The sequence below is a fragment of the Oncorhynchus mykiss genome, chromosome 18 (genome assembly GCF_013265735.2).
Source record: "Oncorhynchus mykiss isolate Arlee chromosome 18, USDA_OmykA_1.1, whole genome shotgun sequence".
Lineage (NCBI taxonomy): Eukaryota > Metazoa > Chordata > Actinopteri > Salmoniformes > Salmonidae > Oncorhynchus > Oncorhynchus mykiss.
In genome coordinates, this window is record NC_048582.1 from 6,538,899 (window position 1) to 6,553,898 (window position 15,000).

The window sequence follows — 15,000 nt, forward strand, 5'->3', positions numbered from 1 at the left end:
TGTACTTAGTCATTCAATATTCTCAGTATAAAGCCTTCCTGTAGTGTGACTAACTGATTGGAGTCGTGTTCTATTGAAACTGGGCAGTAGGAGAACCTGGAGTGGTGTTGTTCTATTGAAACTGGGCAGTAGGAGAACCTGGAGTGGTGTTGTTCTATTGAAACTGGGCAGTAGGAGAACCTGGAGTGGTGTTGTTCTATTGAAACTGGGCAGTAGGAGAACCTGGAGTGGTGTTGTGTTCTATTGAAACTGGGCAGTAGGAGAACCTGGAGTGGTGTTGTGTTCTATTGAAACCGGGCAGTAGGAGAACCTGGAGTGGTGTTGTGTTCTATTGAAACTGGGCAGTAGGAGAACCTGGAGTGGTGTTGTTCTATTGAAACTGGGCAGTAGGAGAACCTGGAGTGGTGTTGTTCTATTGAAACTGGGCAGTAGGAGAACCTGGAGTGGTGTTGTTCTATTGAAACTGGGCAGTAGGAGAACCTGGAGTGGTGTTGTGTTCTATTGTAACTGGGCAGTAGGAGAACCTGGAGTGGTGTTGTGTTCTATTGAAACTGGGCAGTAGGAGAACCTGGAGTGGTGTTGTTCTATTGAAACTGGGCAGTAGGAGAACCTGGAGTGGTGTTGTTCTATTGAAACTGGGCAGTAGGAGAACCTGGAGTGGTGTTGTTCTATTGAAACTGGGCAGTAGGAGAACCTGGAGTGGTGTTGTGTTCTATTGAAACTGGGCAGTAGGAGAACCTGGAGTGGTGTTGTGTTCTATTGAAACTGGGCAGTAGGAGAACCTGGAGCGGTGTTGTGTTCTATTGAAACTGGGCAGTAGGAGAACTTGGAGCCGTGTTGTGTTCTATTGAAACTGGGCAGTAGGAGAACCTGGAGCCGTGTTGTGTTCTATTGAAACTGGGCAGTAGGAGAACCTAAAGCTATGTTTTGTGTTGTGGTTCTGTTGTTCCACAGGTTCTGGAGTTCCTGTGTAGTCCAGACGACGACACCAGACACACAGAGAGACAACAGGTAGACCACTCTGTCACTATAAGGTTCAGGACTAAAGTCGTGCGCTATTTACTTTTTCTAAGCGTAGCCTGTGGATTGGTCAGGTCATGTGATCCAGTAGAGGCTGTGATTGGTTCCCAGGTGCTGTTGGAACTGCTGCAGGTGGGAGGTGTGATACAGTTTGATGAGGGACGACTACTGGGATTGGCTGAGAAGGCAGAGTTGTGAGTTATCCTCTATTATCTTCTCTCTCTCTCTCTCTCCCTGTCTCTGTCTCTCCCCCTCTCTCTCTCTCTCTCTCTCCCTGTCTCTGTCTCTCTCTCTCTGTCTCTATGAATATACTTGTATATAATATATATACTATGTTCAACCACTATTAACTCCTCCCCCTCTCTCTCTCTCCCTCCTCCTCTCTCCCTCCCCCTCTCTCCCTCCCCCTCTCTCTCTCCCTCCTCCTCTCTCTCTCCCTCCTCCTCTCTCTCTCCCTCCCCCTCTCTCTCTCCCTCCCCCTCTCTCTCTCCCTCCTCCTCTCTCCCTCCCCCTCTCTCTCTCCCTCCTCCTCTCTCTCTCCCTCCTCCTCTCTCCCTCCCCCTCTCTCTCTCCCTCCTCCTCTCTCTCTCCCTCCTCCTCTCTCTCTCCCTCCCCCTCTCTCTCTCCCTCCCTCTCTCTCTCTCCCTCCTCCTCTCTCTCTCCCTCCTCCTCTCTCTCTCCCTCCTCCTCTCTCTCTCCCTCCTCCTCTCTCTCTCCCTCCTCCTCTCTCTCTCCCTCCTCCTCTCTCTCTCCCTCCTCCTCTCTCTCTCCCTCCTCCTCTCTCTCTCCCTCCTCCTCTCTCTCTCCCTCCCCCTCTCTCTCTCCCTCCCCCTCTGTCTTCCTCTCAGCTACCAGATCTGTGAGTTTCTGTATGAACAGAATCATCTGTATGATAAGATTCTGGACTGCTACCTCAGAGACCCTCTGAGAAAGGTAGTGTGCAGTGTACCACCCAGTAGACAGCAGGTTCTGACCCTTGTATGGATAAAGTTCACACTGGTCTTATTGACATGTCAACAGGAAGAGATCTTTAACTACATCCACAACCTGCTGTCCATGCCTGGCTACAGCTCAGAGGAGAAACACTGTGTCTGGGAGAAGGCCCTGCTGCACATTGCGGAGCTGGTGACCCTTGACCCTGCCAAGTCAGCTGACCTGGTGGCCATGCATTTCCCTGAGGAAGTACGACCCATCATCACCAGACTACAGGTCAGCCGACACGGCCCTCTAGTTTGTTCTTCACTGGTTGCCCTTTTCTTGTGGCAACAGGTCACAAATCTAGCTGCTGTGATGTCACACTGTGGTATTTCACCCAGTAGATATGGGAGTTGGATTTGTATTCTAATTCTTTGTGGATCTGTGTAATCTGAGCGAAATATGTGTCTCTAATATGGTCATAGATTTGGCAGGAGGTTAGGAAGTGCAGCTCAGTTTCCACCTCATGTTGTGGGCAGTGTTGCACCTGCAGTGGTTCGCCCTTTAAAAGTTGCAGCGTACTGCGGGGCTTGCATGGTGCCACTGTTACTATTAATGCTAGTTAGTGATAGTTTGACCACCGGAGGGCGTGTTTGAGAAGCATTTGATGGCCTTCAATAGTGGCTGTACTCGAGAAATTAAAAGCTTTTTTTTGTAAGAACACAGTATATGGGACTGATTTTAAGAAATGTTGCTTAATTAATTTGATTAATATTATGGTGTTTCTATTCCAAGGAAAACAACTAAAAAACCCTCAGGGTTTATGTTAGGATGGAACGTAAAATATGACGCTGTACAACGTGATGGTCGTGAGTACAGTACTGGGCTATTGAACTAGAGAATCCCTGTGTCGTGCGGACCGGGGTTCAATTCCCAGACAGGGAGGAAAGGAGTAGGATGTCCTTGTAAGTAAGACTTTGACTTGCCTAATAAAGGTTACACTAAGAGCATAACATGTCTACACTCTAACTGTATAATTGTAGTCTAACCAATACTCCAATGGAGATTCAGTCAAAATATAGATCTGATTAGATTTATCAGGACCAGTCCCCTTGTCTCAGAGCAGCTCTAAACAGCTGAAATGGTTGTCTTCAAATCCTCTTGTTTCTAACCTCAATATGCTCTTTAAATAAATAAGACCGACACTGCACATTACTCAACACGAGTGAGACTCATGTCGCCTAAAATACGACGTGACTTTCCGCCAATAATTGCATTTAGAGGATTGGAGGATATTTCTGTAATTCAGTGATATTTATTCCCGTAGTGATTCGTCATGGATCCATAACTAAATAAACATTGGCATTTTGAAACAGTATTTTTATCATTTTTATTAATGAAAGCATAAAGATGCCATTATTAGTTCTGTTTTAGTTTGAAGGTGCAGACTGGCGCTAAGAACAGAACAGCGGGAACCTTTCCCTCGTCAGCACCATTATTAGTGCAATGCCCTTCGTGTTGCCAGTGTAGCGGGGGGGTCCACCCCCCTCCCCCTTCCTCCTCCTCCCTTCCCCATAGGCTAGGTCAGTCTTCTGTGCGTGGCTCTGCAGCCCATCCCGTGCCCCCTGCCCTCTTGCCTTGAACCTCGTGAGCTTTCAGTAGATACAGCTGGAGAACTGCAAGGTAATCTCATTGTGCGTCACTCGGGAGCCATGACCAATATGACCAATATATATTGTTCTGCTAATAACAGGGTTCATATTATATCTGAGAGAATATCCAACAGGCTTTTATATCATTCTAAATTATTAATAACAATCATAATCATCGCTTTGTATAAAAAACAATATTTTGGAGATTATTTCATTTTCAAATAACGTAAAATGAGCGAGGGAAAAAGTCCAGGGTATTGAACCAGCATCTGTAGCAGCACAGTTTACACTGCTATGCAGTGTCTCAGACCGCTGTGCCACTCAGGCACTGTACAATGTGACCGGTCTGGAGTGGCTCCTACACTACTACAGTCTGAGCTAAATCACCCTAACAAAATAAAATAATAAAAACCTTAGTAGAACAACAGTTTTAGTGAGTCATACTGAAGTCGTACACAATTATCAGTTTATATTTAGGTTTATGTCGCCCATTCATTGTCAGTTAGAGACACAGTAGGACCCAGAAGCATAATCGGTGCTCTAACGCCCCCTTGTGGTGGTCTGGAGAAATGAAGTGGTGATGCAGGGTACTGTACTAAACCACACACAGTCCCTCAGCATAATCACAAAACTTTTAGTGGTTCAACTACTGTAGCCTGTCTTCTCTTGAGAGCCAGGTCTGCCTACGGCGGCCTTTCTCAATAGCAAGGCTATGTTCACTGAGCTTGTACATAGTCAAAGCTTTAAGTTTGGGTCAGTGTTTTTGTTTTCTCATGATTTGGTTGGGTCTCTGTCTCTCTCTCTTTCTCTCTCTCTCTCTTTCCCTCCATATCTCTCTCTCTCTCTCTCTCTCTTTTGGTCTGTCTTTGTCCCTCTCTCTCTCTCTCTCTCTCTCTCTCTCTCTCTCTCTCTCTCTCTCTCTCTCTCTCTCTCTCTCTCTCTCTCTCTCTCTCTTTGTCTCGCTCTCTCTTTATCTCTGTCTCTCTCTCTTTTGGTCTCTCTTTGTCTCTCTCTCTCTTTTGGTCTCTCTTTGTCTCTCTCTCTCTTTTGGTCTCTCTTTGTCTCTCTCTCTCTCTCTTTCGGTCTTTGTCTCGCTCTCTTCCTCTCTGTCTCTCTCTCTCTCTCTCTCTTTGTCTCTGTCTCTCTCTTTCTCTCTCCCGACACACAGAGTCCCGCCACTGTCTGAATCAGTCTTATCTGCAGCATGTAATTGCCTGGCTGTTATCGCCGTAGGAACGGGAGATAAGTGCTAATTGAAAATCTGGATTAGCAATGAGTCGCTTACTTTCCAAGAGAACACTGCTGTGTGTGTGTGTGTGTGTGTGTGTGTGTGTGTTCATTGCATGTCTCTGATTCTGTTGTGTAGAGAGTGAAGGGCGTTTCCAGGAAAATCTGACAATGGAAGAAAAGAAACACCTTTGTGAGACTCCAAACTGCAGACACAGGTGTAAGTGTATCTAATGGGTTGTTGTAAAAGGTGTTGTTATGGACCATGTAGCACACAGGTGTAGGTGTATCTAATGGGTTGCTGTAAAAGGTGTTGTTATGGACCATGTAGCACACAGGTGTAGGTGTATCTAATGGGTTGTTGTAAAAGGTGTTGTTATGGACCATGTAGCACACAGGTGTAGGTGTATCTAATGGGTTGCTGTAAAAGGTGTTGTTATGGACCATGTAGCACACAGGTGTAGGTGTATCTAATGGGTTGCTGTAAAAGGTGTTGTTATGGACCATGTAGCACACAGGTGTAGGTGTATCTAATGGGTTGCTGTAAAAGGTGTTGTTATGGACCATGTAGCACACAGGTGTAGGTGTATCTAATGGGTTGTTGTAAAAGGTGTTGTTATGGACCATGTAGCACACAGGTGTAGGTGTATCTAATGGGTTGCTGTAAAAGGTGTTGTTATGGACCATGTAGCACACAGGTGTAGGTGTATCTAATGGGTTGCTGTAAAAGGTGTTGTTATGGACCATGTAGCACACAGGTGTAGGTGTATCTAATGGGTTGCTGTAAAAGGTGTTGTTATGGACCATGTAGCACACAGGTGTAGGTGTATCTAATGGGTTGCTGTAAAAGGTGTTGTTATGGATCATGGAGGGCTACAAACTGCAGACACAGGTGTAGGTGTATCTAATGGGTTGTTGTAAAAGGTGTTGTTATGGACCATGTAGGGCTCCAAACTGCAGACACAGGTGTAGGTGTATCTAATGGGTTGTTGTAAAAGGTGTTGTTATGGACCATGTAGGACTCCAAACTGCAGACACAGGTGTAGGTGTATCTAATGGGTTGCTGTAAAAGGTGTTGTTATGGACCATGTAGCACACAGGTGTAGGTGTATCTAATGGGTTGTTGTAAAAGGTGTTGTTATGGACCATGTAGCACACAGGTGTAGGTGTATCTAATGGGTTGTTGTAAAAGGTGTTGTTATGGACCATGTAGCACACAGGTGTAGGTGTATCTAATGGGTTGCTGTAAAAGGTGTTGTTATGGACCATGTAGCACACAGGTGTAGGTGTATCTAATGGGTTGCTGTAAAAGGTGTTGTTATGGATCATGGAGGGCTCCAAACTGCAGACACAGGTGTAGGTGTATCTAATGGGTTGCTGTAAAAGGTGTTGTTATGGACCATGTAGCACACAGGTGTAGGTGTATCTAATGGGTTGTTGTAAAAGGTGTTGTTATGGACCATGTAGCACACAGGTGTAGGTGTATCTAATGGGTTGCTGTAAAAGGTGTTGTTATGGACCATGTAGCACACAGGTGTAGGTGTATCTAATGGGTTGTTGTAAAAGGTGTTGTTATGGACCATGTAGCACACAGGTGTAGGTGTATCTAATGGGTTGCTGTAAAAGGTGTTGTTATGGACCATGTAGCACACAGGTGTAGGTGTATCTAATGGGTTGCTGTAAAAGGTGTTGTTATGGACCATGTAGCACACAGGTGTAGGTGTATCTAATGGGTTGCTGTAAAAGGTGTTGTTATGGACCATGTAGCACACAGGTGTAGGTGTATCTAATGGGTTGTTGTAAAAGGTGTTGTTATGGACCATGTAGCACACAGGTGTAGGTGTATCTAATGGGTTGCTGTAAAAGGTGTTGTTATGGACCATGTAGCACACAGGTGTAGGTGTATCTAATGGGTTGCTGTAAAAGGTGTTGTTATGGACCATGTAGCACACAGGTGTAGGTGTATCTAATGGGTTGCTGTAAAAGGTGTTGTTATGGACCATGTAGCACACAGGTGTAGGTGTATCTAATGGGTTGTTGTAAAAGGTGTTGTTATGGACCATGTAGGGCTCCAAACTGCAGACACAGGTGTAGGTGTATCTAATGGGTTGTTGTAAAAGGTGTTGTTATGGACCATGTAGGGCTCCAAACTGCAGACACAGGTGTAGGTGTATCTAATGGGTTGCTGTAAAAGGTGTTGTTATGGATCATGTCAATAAGGCTGCCAACATTTCACTTCATAAGAATCATAATCATCTCTGGCATTTAGCATTTTATCCAAAGTGACTTACAGGCATGAACTCTGTCTCTCACTCTCTCTCTCACTCTGTCTCTCACTCTGTCTCTCACTCTGTCTCTCACTCTGTCTCTCACTCTGTCTCTCACTCTGTCTCTCACTCTGTCTCTCACTCTGTCTCTCACTCTGTCTCTCTCTCTGTCTCTCTCTCTGTCTCTCTCTCTGTCTCTCTCTCTGTCTCTCTCTCTGTCTCTCTCAATTCAATTTAAATTCAAATGGCTTTATTGACATGGGCAACATACACTACCGTTCAACAGTTTGGGGTCACTTAGAAATGTCCTTGTTTATGAAAGAAAAGCAAATTTTTTTGGTCGATTTAAAATAACATCAAATTGATCAGAAGTGTAGACATTGTTAATGTTGTAAATGACTATTGTAACTGGAAATGGCTGATTTTTTAAAATGGAATATCTACATATCAGCAATCAGAATATCCAATCAGAATATCCATTATCAGCAACCATCACTCCTGTGTTCCAATGCCAAGTTGTGTTAGCGAAGCCAAGTTTATCATTTTAAAATGCTAATTGATCATTAGAAATCCCTTTTGCAATTATGTTAGCACAGCTGAAATCAGTTGTGCCGATTTAAAGATGGAATAAAACTGGCCTTTAGACTAGTTGAGTATCTGGAGCATCAGCATTTGTGGGTTTGATTACAGGCTCAAAAGGGTCAGAAACAAAGAACTTTCTTCTGAAACTCGTCAGTCTATTCTTGTTCTGAGAAATGAAGGCTATTCCATGCGAGAAATTGGCAAGAAACTGAAGATCTCGTACAACGCTGTGCACTACTCCCTTCACAGAACAGCGCAAACTGTCTCTAACCAGAATAGAAGGAGGAGTGGGAGGCCCCGGTGCACAACTGAGCAAGAGGACAAGTACATTTGTGTCTAGTTGTAGAAACAGACGCCTCACAAGTCCTCAACTGGCATCTTCATTAAACAATACCCGCAAAACACCAGTCTCAACGTCAACGGTGAAGAGGCGACTCTGGGATGCTGGCCTTCTAGGCAGAGTTTCAAAGAAAAAGCCATATCTCAGACTGACCAATAAAAAGGAAAGATTAAGATGGGCAAAAGAACACGGACACTGGACAGAGGAACTCTGCCTAGAAGGCCAGCATCCCGGAGTCACCTTTTCACTGTTGACGTTGAGACTGGACAGAGGAACTCTGCCTAGAAGGCCAGCATCCCGGAGTCGCCTCTTCACTGTTGACGTTGAGACTGGACAGAGGAACTCTGCCTAGAAGGCCAGCATCCCGGAGTCGCCTCTTCACTGTTGAAGTTGAGACTGGACAGAGGAACTCTGCCTAGAAGGCCAGCATCCCGGAGTCGCCTCTTCACTGTTGACGTTGAGACTGGACAGAGGAACTCTGCCTAGAAGGCCAGCATCCCGGAGTCGCCTCTTCACTGTTGACGTTGAGACTGGACAGAGGAACTCTGCCTAGAAGACCAGCATCCCGGAGTCGCCTCTTCACTGTTGACGTTGAGACTGGACAGAGGAACTCTGCCTAGAAGACCAGCATCCCGGAGTCGCCTCTTCACTGTTGACGTTGAGACTGGACAGAGGAACTCTGCCTAGAAGACCAGCATCCGGAGTCGCCTCTTCACTGTTGACGTTGAGACTGGACAGAGGAACTCTGCCTAGAAGACCAGCATCCCGGAGTCGCCTCTTCACTGTTGACATTGAGACTAGTGTTTTGTGAGTACTATTTAATGAAGCTGCCATTGGAGGACTTAAGAGGTGTCTGTTTCTCAAACTAGACACACTAATGTACTTGTCCTCTTCTTCAGTTGTGCACCGGGGCCTCCCACTCCTCTTTCTATTCTGGTTAGAGACAGTTTGCTCTGTCTTTTAAAATGATAAACTTGGATTAACTAACAATACGTGCCATTGGATCACAGGAGTGAGTGGTGGTTGCTGATAATGGGCCTCTATGCGCCTATGTAGATATTCCATTAAATATCAGCCATTTCCAGCTACAATAGTCATTTACAACTTTAACAATGTCTACACTGTATTTCTGATTAATTTGATGTTATTTTAAATGGACAAAAAATGTGCTTTTCTTTCAAAAACAAGGACATTTCTACGTGACCCCAGACGTTTGAACGGTAGTATATGTTTACATTGCTAAAGCAAGTGAAATAGATAACAAACAAAAGTGATGTTATTTTAATTAACAGTAAACGTTGCACTCACAAAAGGAATAAAGACTTTTCAAATGTCATATTATACAGTGTTGTAACGATGTGCAAATAGTTACAAGTACAAAAGGGAAAATAAATAAGCATAAATATGGGTTGTATTTACAACGGTGTTTGTTCTTCACTGGTTGACCTTTTCTCGTGGCAACAGGTCACACATCTTGCTGCTGTGATGTCACACTGTGGTATTTCACCCAATAGATATTGGGAGCTTATCAAGGCCCTCCTTGATTGGTGACAGAAGCACCAGATCATCAACAAACAATAGACATTTGACTTCAGATTCTAGTAGGGTGAGGCCGGGTGCTGCGGACTGTTCTAGCGCCAATTCGTTGATGTATTTGTTTTGGCTGCATCCCTGTCTCACCCCACGGCCCCGTGGAAAGAAATGTGTGTTGTTGTTTTTTTTAACCAATTTTTAACCGCACACTTGTTGTTTGTAATGTCGTATGTTTTACCCCCAACACCACTTTCCATCAATTTGTATAGCAGACCCTCATGCCAAATTGAGCCAAAAGCTTTCTTGAAATCAACAAAGCATGAAAAGACTTTGCCTTTGTTTTGGTTTGTTTGGTTGTCAATTAGGGTGTGCAGGGTGAATACGTGGTCTGTTGTACGGTAATTTGGTAAGAAGCCAATTTGACATTTGCTCAGTACATTGTTTTCACTGAGGAAATGTACAAGTCTGCTGTTAATGATAATGCAGAGGATTTTCCCAAGGTTGCTGTTGATGCATATCCCACACGGTAGTTATTGGGGTCAAATTTGTCTCCTCTTCTGTGGATCAGGGTGATCAGTCCTTGGTTCCAGATATTGGAGAAGATGCCAGAGCTAAGGATGATGTTAAAGAGTATAAGTATAGCCAATTGTAATTTTGGGTCTGTATATTTTATCATTTCATTTAGGATACCATCAACCCCACAGGCCTTTTTGGGTTGGAGGGTTTGTATTTTGTCCTGTAGCTCATTCAATGTAATTGGAGAATCCAGTGGGTTCTGGAATCCAGTGGGTTCTGGAATCCAGTGGGTTCTGGAATCCAGTGGGTTCTGGTAGTCTTTAATAGTTGATTCTAAGATTTGTATTTGATCATGTATATGTTATTGCTGTTTGATCTTTGTCATAGAGCCAAAAGGACTGGAGAAGTGGTTTATCCATACATCTCCGTTTTGGATAGATAACTCTTTGTGTTGTTGTTTGTTTCGACTTTTCAGTGGTTAGATTCTATGGATTCTTCAATTACATTGAGCTGATTTCTGACGTGCTGAAGTTCCTTCTTTTTCCCATTGGGTATTTCTGTATTGTTTTAGTGATTCACCGTAGTGAAGGCGTAGACTCAGGTTTTCTGTATTGTTTTAGTGATTCACCGTAGTGAAGGCGTAGACTCAGGTTTTCTGTATTGTTTTAGTGATTCACCGTAGTGAAGGCGTAGACTCAGGTTTTCTGTATTGTTTTAGTGATTCACCGTAGTGAAGGCGTAGACTCAGGTTTTCTGTATTGTTTTAGTGATTCACCGTAGTGAAGGCGTAGACTCAGGTTTTCCGGGTCTCTATGTTTTTGGTTGGATATGTTTCTCAATTTCTTTCTTAGGTTTTTACATTCTTCATCAATCCATTTGTCATTGCTGTTCATTTTCTTCGGTTGTCTGCTTGACATTGATAGATTTTGATAGGGAAGCTGAGAGGTCAAATATACTGATTAGATTAGATAGGGAAGCTGAGAGGTCAAATATACTGTTTAGGTTTTCTACTGCCAAGTTTACACCTTCACTATTACAGTGGAATGTTTTACCCAGGAAATTGTCTAAAAGGGATTGAATTTGTTGTTGCCTAATTGTTTTTTGGTAGGTTTCCAAACTGCATTCCTTCCATCTATAGCATTTCTTAATGTTACTCAGTTCCTTTGGCTTTGATGCCTCATGATTGAGTATTGCTCTGTTCAAGTAGACTGTGATTTTGCTGTGGTCTGATGATAGAGTTGTCAGTGGGCTGACTGTGAACGCTCTGAGAGACTCTGGGTTGAGGTCAGTCATAAAGTAGTCTACAGTACTACTGCCAAGAGATGAGCTGTAGATGTTCCTGCCGTAAGATTCTCCTTGAAGTCTCCCCTTGACTCTGAACAGAACCAGCGTACGACAAAGCTGCAGGAGTTGTGACCCGTTTTCTTGGGTTGTTTCGTCTTAGTTGTGTATCTCTACTCTGTCAATTTCAATGCAAAGTTTTATTGACATGTTAACATTGCTAAAGCAAGTAAAATAGATAATAAACAAAAGTGAAATAAACAATCAGAAATTAACACGCTATCTCTACGTCTCTCTCACTCTCTCTCTCTCTCCTGCTATCTCTACCCCTCTCTCTCTCTCCTGCTATCCCTCCCTCTCTCTCTCTCCTGCTATCTCTACCTCTCTCTCACTCTCTCTCTCTCTCCTGCTATCTCTACCCCTCTCTCTCTCTCCTGCTATCCCTCCCTCTCTCTCTCTCCTGCTATCTCTACCTCTCTCTCCTGCTATCTCTACCTCTCTCTCCTGCTATCTCTACCTCTCTCTCCTGCTATCTCTACCTCTCTCTCCTGCTATCTCTACCTCTCTCTCCTGCTATCTCTACCTCTCTCTCCTGCTATCTCTACCTCTCTCTCTCTCTCCTGCTATCTCTCTCTCTCTCACTCCTGCTATCTCTACCTCTCTCTGTCACTCCTGCTACCTCTACCTCTCTCTCTCTCTCTCCTGCTATCTCTCTCTCTCTCATTCTCTCTCATTCTCTCTCTCCTGCTATCTCTCTCTCTCGCTCTCTCGCTCTAGGATGATCACCTAGTGTTCCAGTTCCTGAGGTGTCTTTTGGACCAGAGGTAAGATCCTTGGTTACTGTGTTGGAGCACGGAAGAATAGAACAGAGTTTTCTCTGTGGTGTGGATGGATTCGGGTGGGCGGAAGACATCAATATCCTAGTTGTTGTGCTCTCTGGTCTGTTTAATAAACACAACATTATTATATTATTAGAGACACACAACCGTCTGTTTCCCAGTGCTACCTCCAGGGAAGGCCCTCATCCCCAGCCTCTCCTAAGACTGAGCCCCGACCTGCATGAGCTCCACATCGGCCTGCTGTGTCGCTTCACTCCCCGACAGCTCACTGACTTCCTCAAGGCCTCTCAGGACTACAGGCTAGAGGAGGCCGTCCAGGTAACATCCCTACACTATAGTATAGCAGTGTGTATGTACCTCTCAGGACTACAGACTAGAGGAGGCCGTCCAGGTAACATCCCTACACTATAGTATAGCAGTGTGTCTGTACCTCTCAGGACTACAGACTAGAGGAGGCCGTCCAGGTAACATCCCTACACTATAGTATAGCAGTGTGTATGTACCTCTCAGGACTACAGACTAGAGGAGGCCGTCCAGGTAACATCCCTACACTATAGTATAGCAGTGTGTCTGTGTGTCTGTACCTCTCAGGACTACAGACTAGAGGAGGCCGTCCAGGTAACATCCCTACACTATAGTATAGCAGTGTGTCTGTACCTCTCAGGACTACAGACTAGAGGAGGCCGTCCAGGTAACATCCCTACACTATAGTATAGCAGTGTGTCTGTACCTCTCAGGACTACAGACTAGAGGAGGCCGTCCAGGTAACATCCCTACACTATAGTATAGCAGTGTGTCTGTACCTCTCAGGACTACAGACTAGAGGAGGCCGTCCAGGTAACATCCCTACACTATAGTATAGCAGTGTGTCTGTGTGTATGTACCTCTCAGGACTACAGACTAGAGGAGGCCGTCCAGGTAACATCCCTACACTATAGTATAGCAGTGTGTCTGTACCTCTCAGGACTACAGACTAGAGGAGGCCGTCCAGGTAACATCCCTACACTATAGTATAGCAGTGTGTCTGTGTGTATGTACCTCTCAGGACTACAGACTAGAAGAGGCCGTCCAGGTAACATCCCTACACTATAGTATAGCAGTGTGTCTGTACCTCTCAGGACTACAGACTAGAGGAGGCCGTCCAGGTAACATCCCTACACTATAGTATAGCAGTGTGTGTGTACCTCTCAGGACTACAGACTAGAGGAGGCCGTCCAGGTAACATCCCTACACTATAGTATAGCAGTGTGTCTGTGTGTCTGTACCTCTCAGGACTACAGACTAGAAGAGGCCGTCCAGGTAACATCCCTACACTATAGTATAGCAGTGTGTCTGTACCTCTCAGGACTACAGACTAGAAGAGGCCGTCCAGGTAACATCCCTACACTATAGCATAGCAGTGTGTCTGTGTGTATGTACCTCTCAGGACTACAGACTAGAGGAGGCCGTCCAGGTAACATCCCTACACTATAGTATAGCAGTGTGTCTGTACCTCTCAGGACTACAGACTAGAGGAGGCCGTCCAGGTAACATCCCTACACTATAGTATAGCAGTGTGTCTGTACCTCTCAGGACTACAGACTAGAGGAGGCCGTCCAGGTAACATCCCTACACTATAGTATAGCAGTGTGTCTGTACCTCTCAGGACTACAGACTAGAGGAGGCCGTCCAGGTAACATCCCTACACTATAGTATAGCAGTGTGTATGTACCTCTCAGGACTACAGACTAGAGGAGGCCGTCCAGGTAACATCCCTATACTATAGTATAGCAGTGTGTCTGTGTGTCTGTACCTCTCAGGACTACAGACTAGAGGAGGCCGTCCAGGTAACATCCCTACACTATAGTATAGCAGTGTGTCTGTGTGTCTGTACCTCTCAGGACTACAGACTAGAGGAGGCCGTCCAGGTAACATCCCTACACTATAGTATAGCAGTGTGTCTGTACCTCTCAGGACTACAGACTAGAGGAGGCCGTCCAGGTAACATCCCTACACTATAGTATAGCAGTGTGTATGTACCTCTCAGGACTACAGACTAGAGGAGGCCGTCCAGGTAACATCCCTATACTATAGTATAGCAGTGTGTCTGTACCTCTTAGGACTACAGACTAGAGGAGGCCATCCAGGTAACATCCCTACACTATAGTATAGCAGTGTGTCTGTGTGTCTGTACCTCTCAGGACTACAGACTAGAGGAGGCCGTCCAGGTAACATCCCTACACTATAGTATAGCAGTGTGTCTGTGTGTCTGTACCTCTCAGGACTACAGACTAGAGGAGGCCGTCCAGGTAACATCCCTACACTATAGTATAGCAGTGTGTCTGTGTGTCTGTACCTCTCAGGACTACAGACTAGAGGAGGCCGTCCAGGTAACATCCCTACACTATAGTATAGCAGTGTGTCTGTGTGTATGTACCTCTCAGGACTACAGACTAGAGGAGGCCGTCCAGGTAACATCCCTACACTATAGTATAGCAGTGTGTCTGTGTGTATGTACCTCTCAGGACTACAGACTAGAAGAGGCCGTCCAGGTAACATCCCTACACTATAGTATAGCAGTGTGTCTGTACCTCTCAGGACTACAGACTAGAGGAGGCCGTCCAGGTAACATCCCTACACTATAGCATAGCAGTGTGTCTGTGTGTATGTACCTCTCAGGACTACAGACTAGAGGAGGCCGTCCAGGTAACATCCCTACACTATAGTATAGCAGTGTGTGTGTGTATGTACCTACCTGTGTGTGTATCTACTTTAGACTCTGTTGTCTCACTTTTAACCCTGATTGTCCTGGGGTCAAATCAATACCATTTCATAGAGTGAATATTTAA

General features: G+C 45.0%; 1 protein-coding gene across 7 annotated transcripts in view; it reads left to right on the forward strand.

Annotated features, from left to right (window-relative positions):
- The window catches only part of LOC110514219 (vacuolar protein sorting-associated protein 8 homolog), an 80,206-nt gene that overhangs the window by 45,496 nt on the left and 19,710 nt on the right, over window positions 1-15,000 (forward strand). For all 7 annotated transcript variants that reach the window (XM_036951489.1, XM_036951494.1, XM_036951491.1 and 4 more), the window contains 6 exons: window positions 955-1,011; window positions 1,132-1,214; window positions 1,869-1,953; window positions 2,041-2,229; window positions 12,111-12,157; window positions 12,334-12,490. In XM_036951489.1, the coding sequence (XP_036807384.1) occupies window positions 955-1,011; window positions 1,132-1,214; window positions 1,869-1,953; window positions 2,041-2,229; window positions 12,111-12,157; window positions 12,334-12,490 (618 nt within the window). The remainder of the gene's footprint in view (window positions 1-954; window positions 1,012-1,131; window positions 1,215-1,868; window positions 1,954-2,040; window positions 2,230-12,110; window positions 12,158-12,333; window positions 12,491-15,000) is intronic.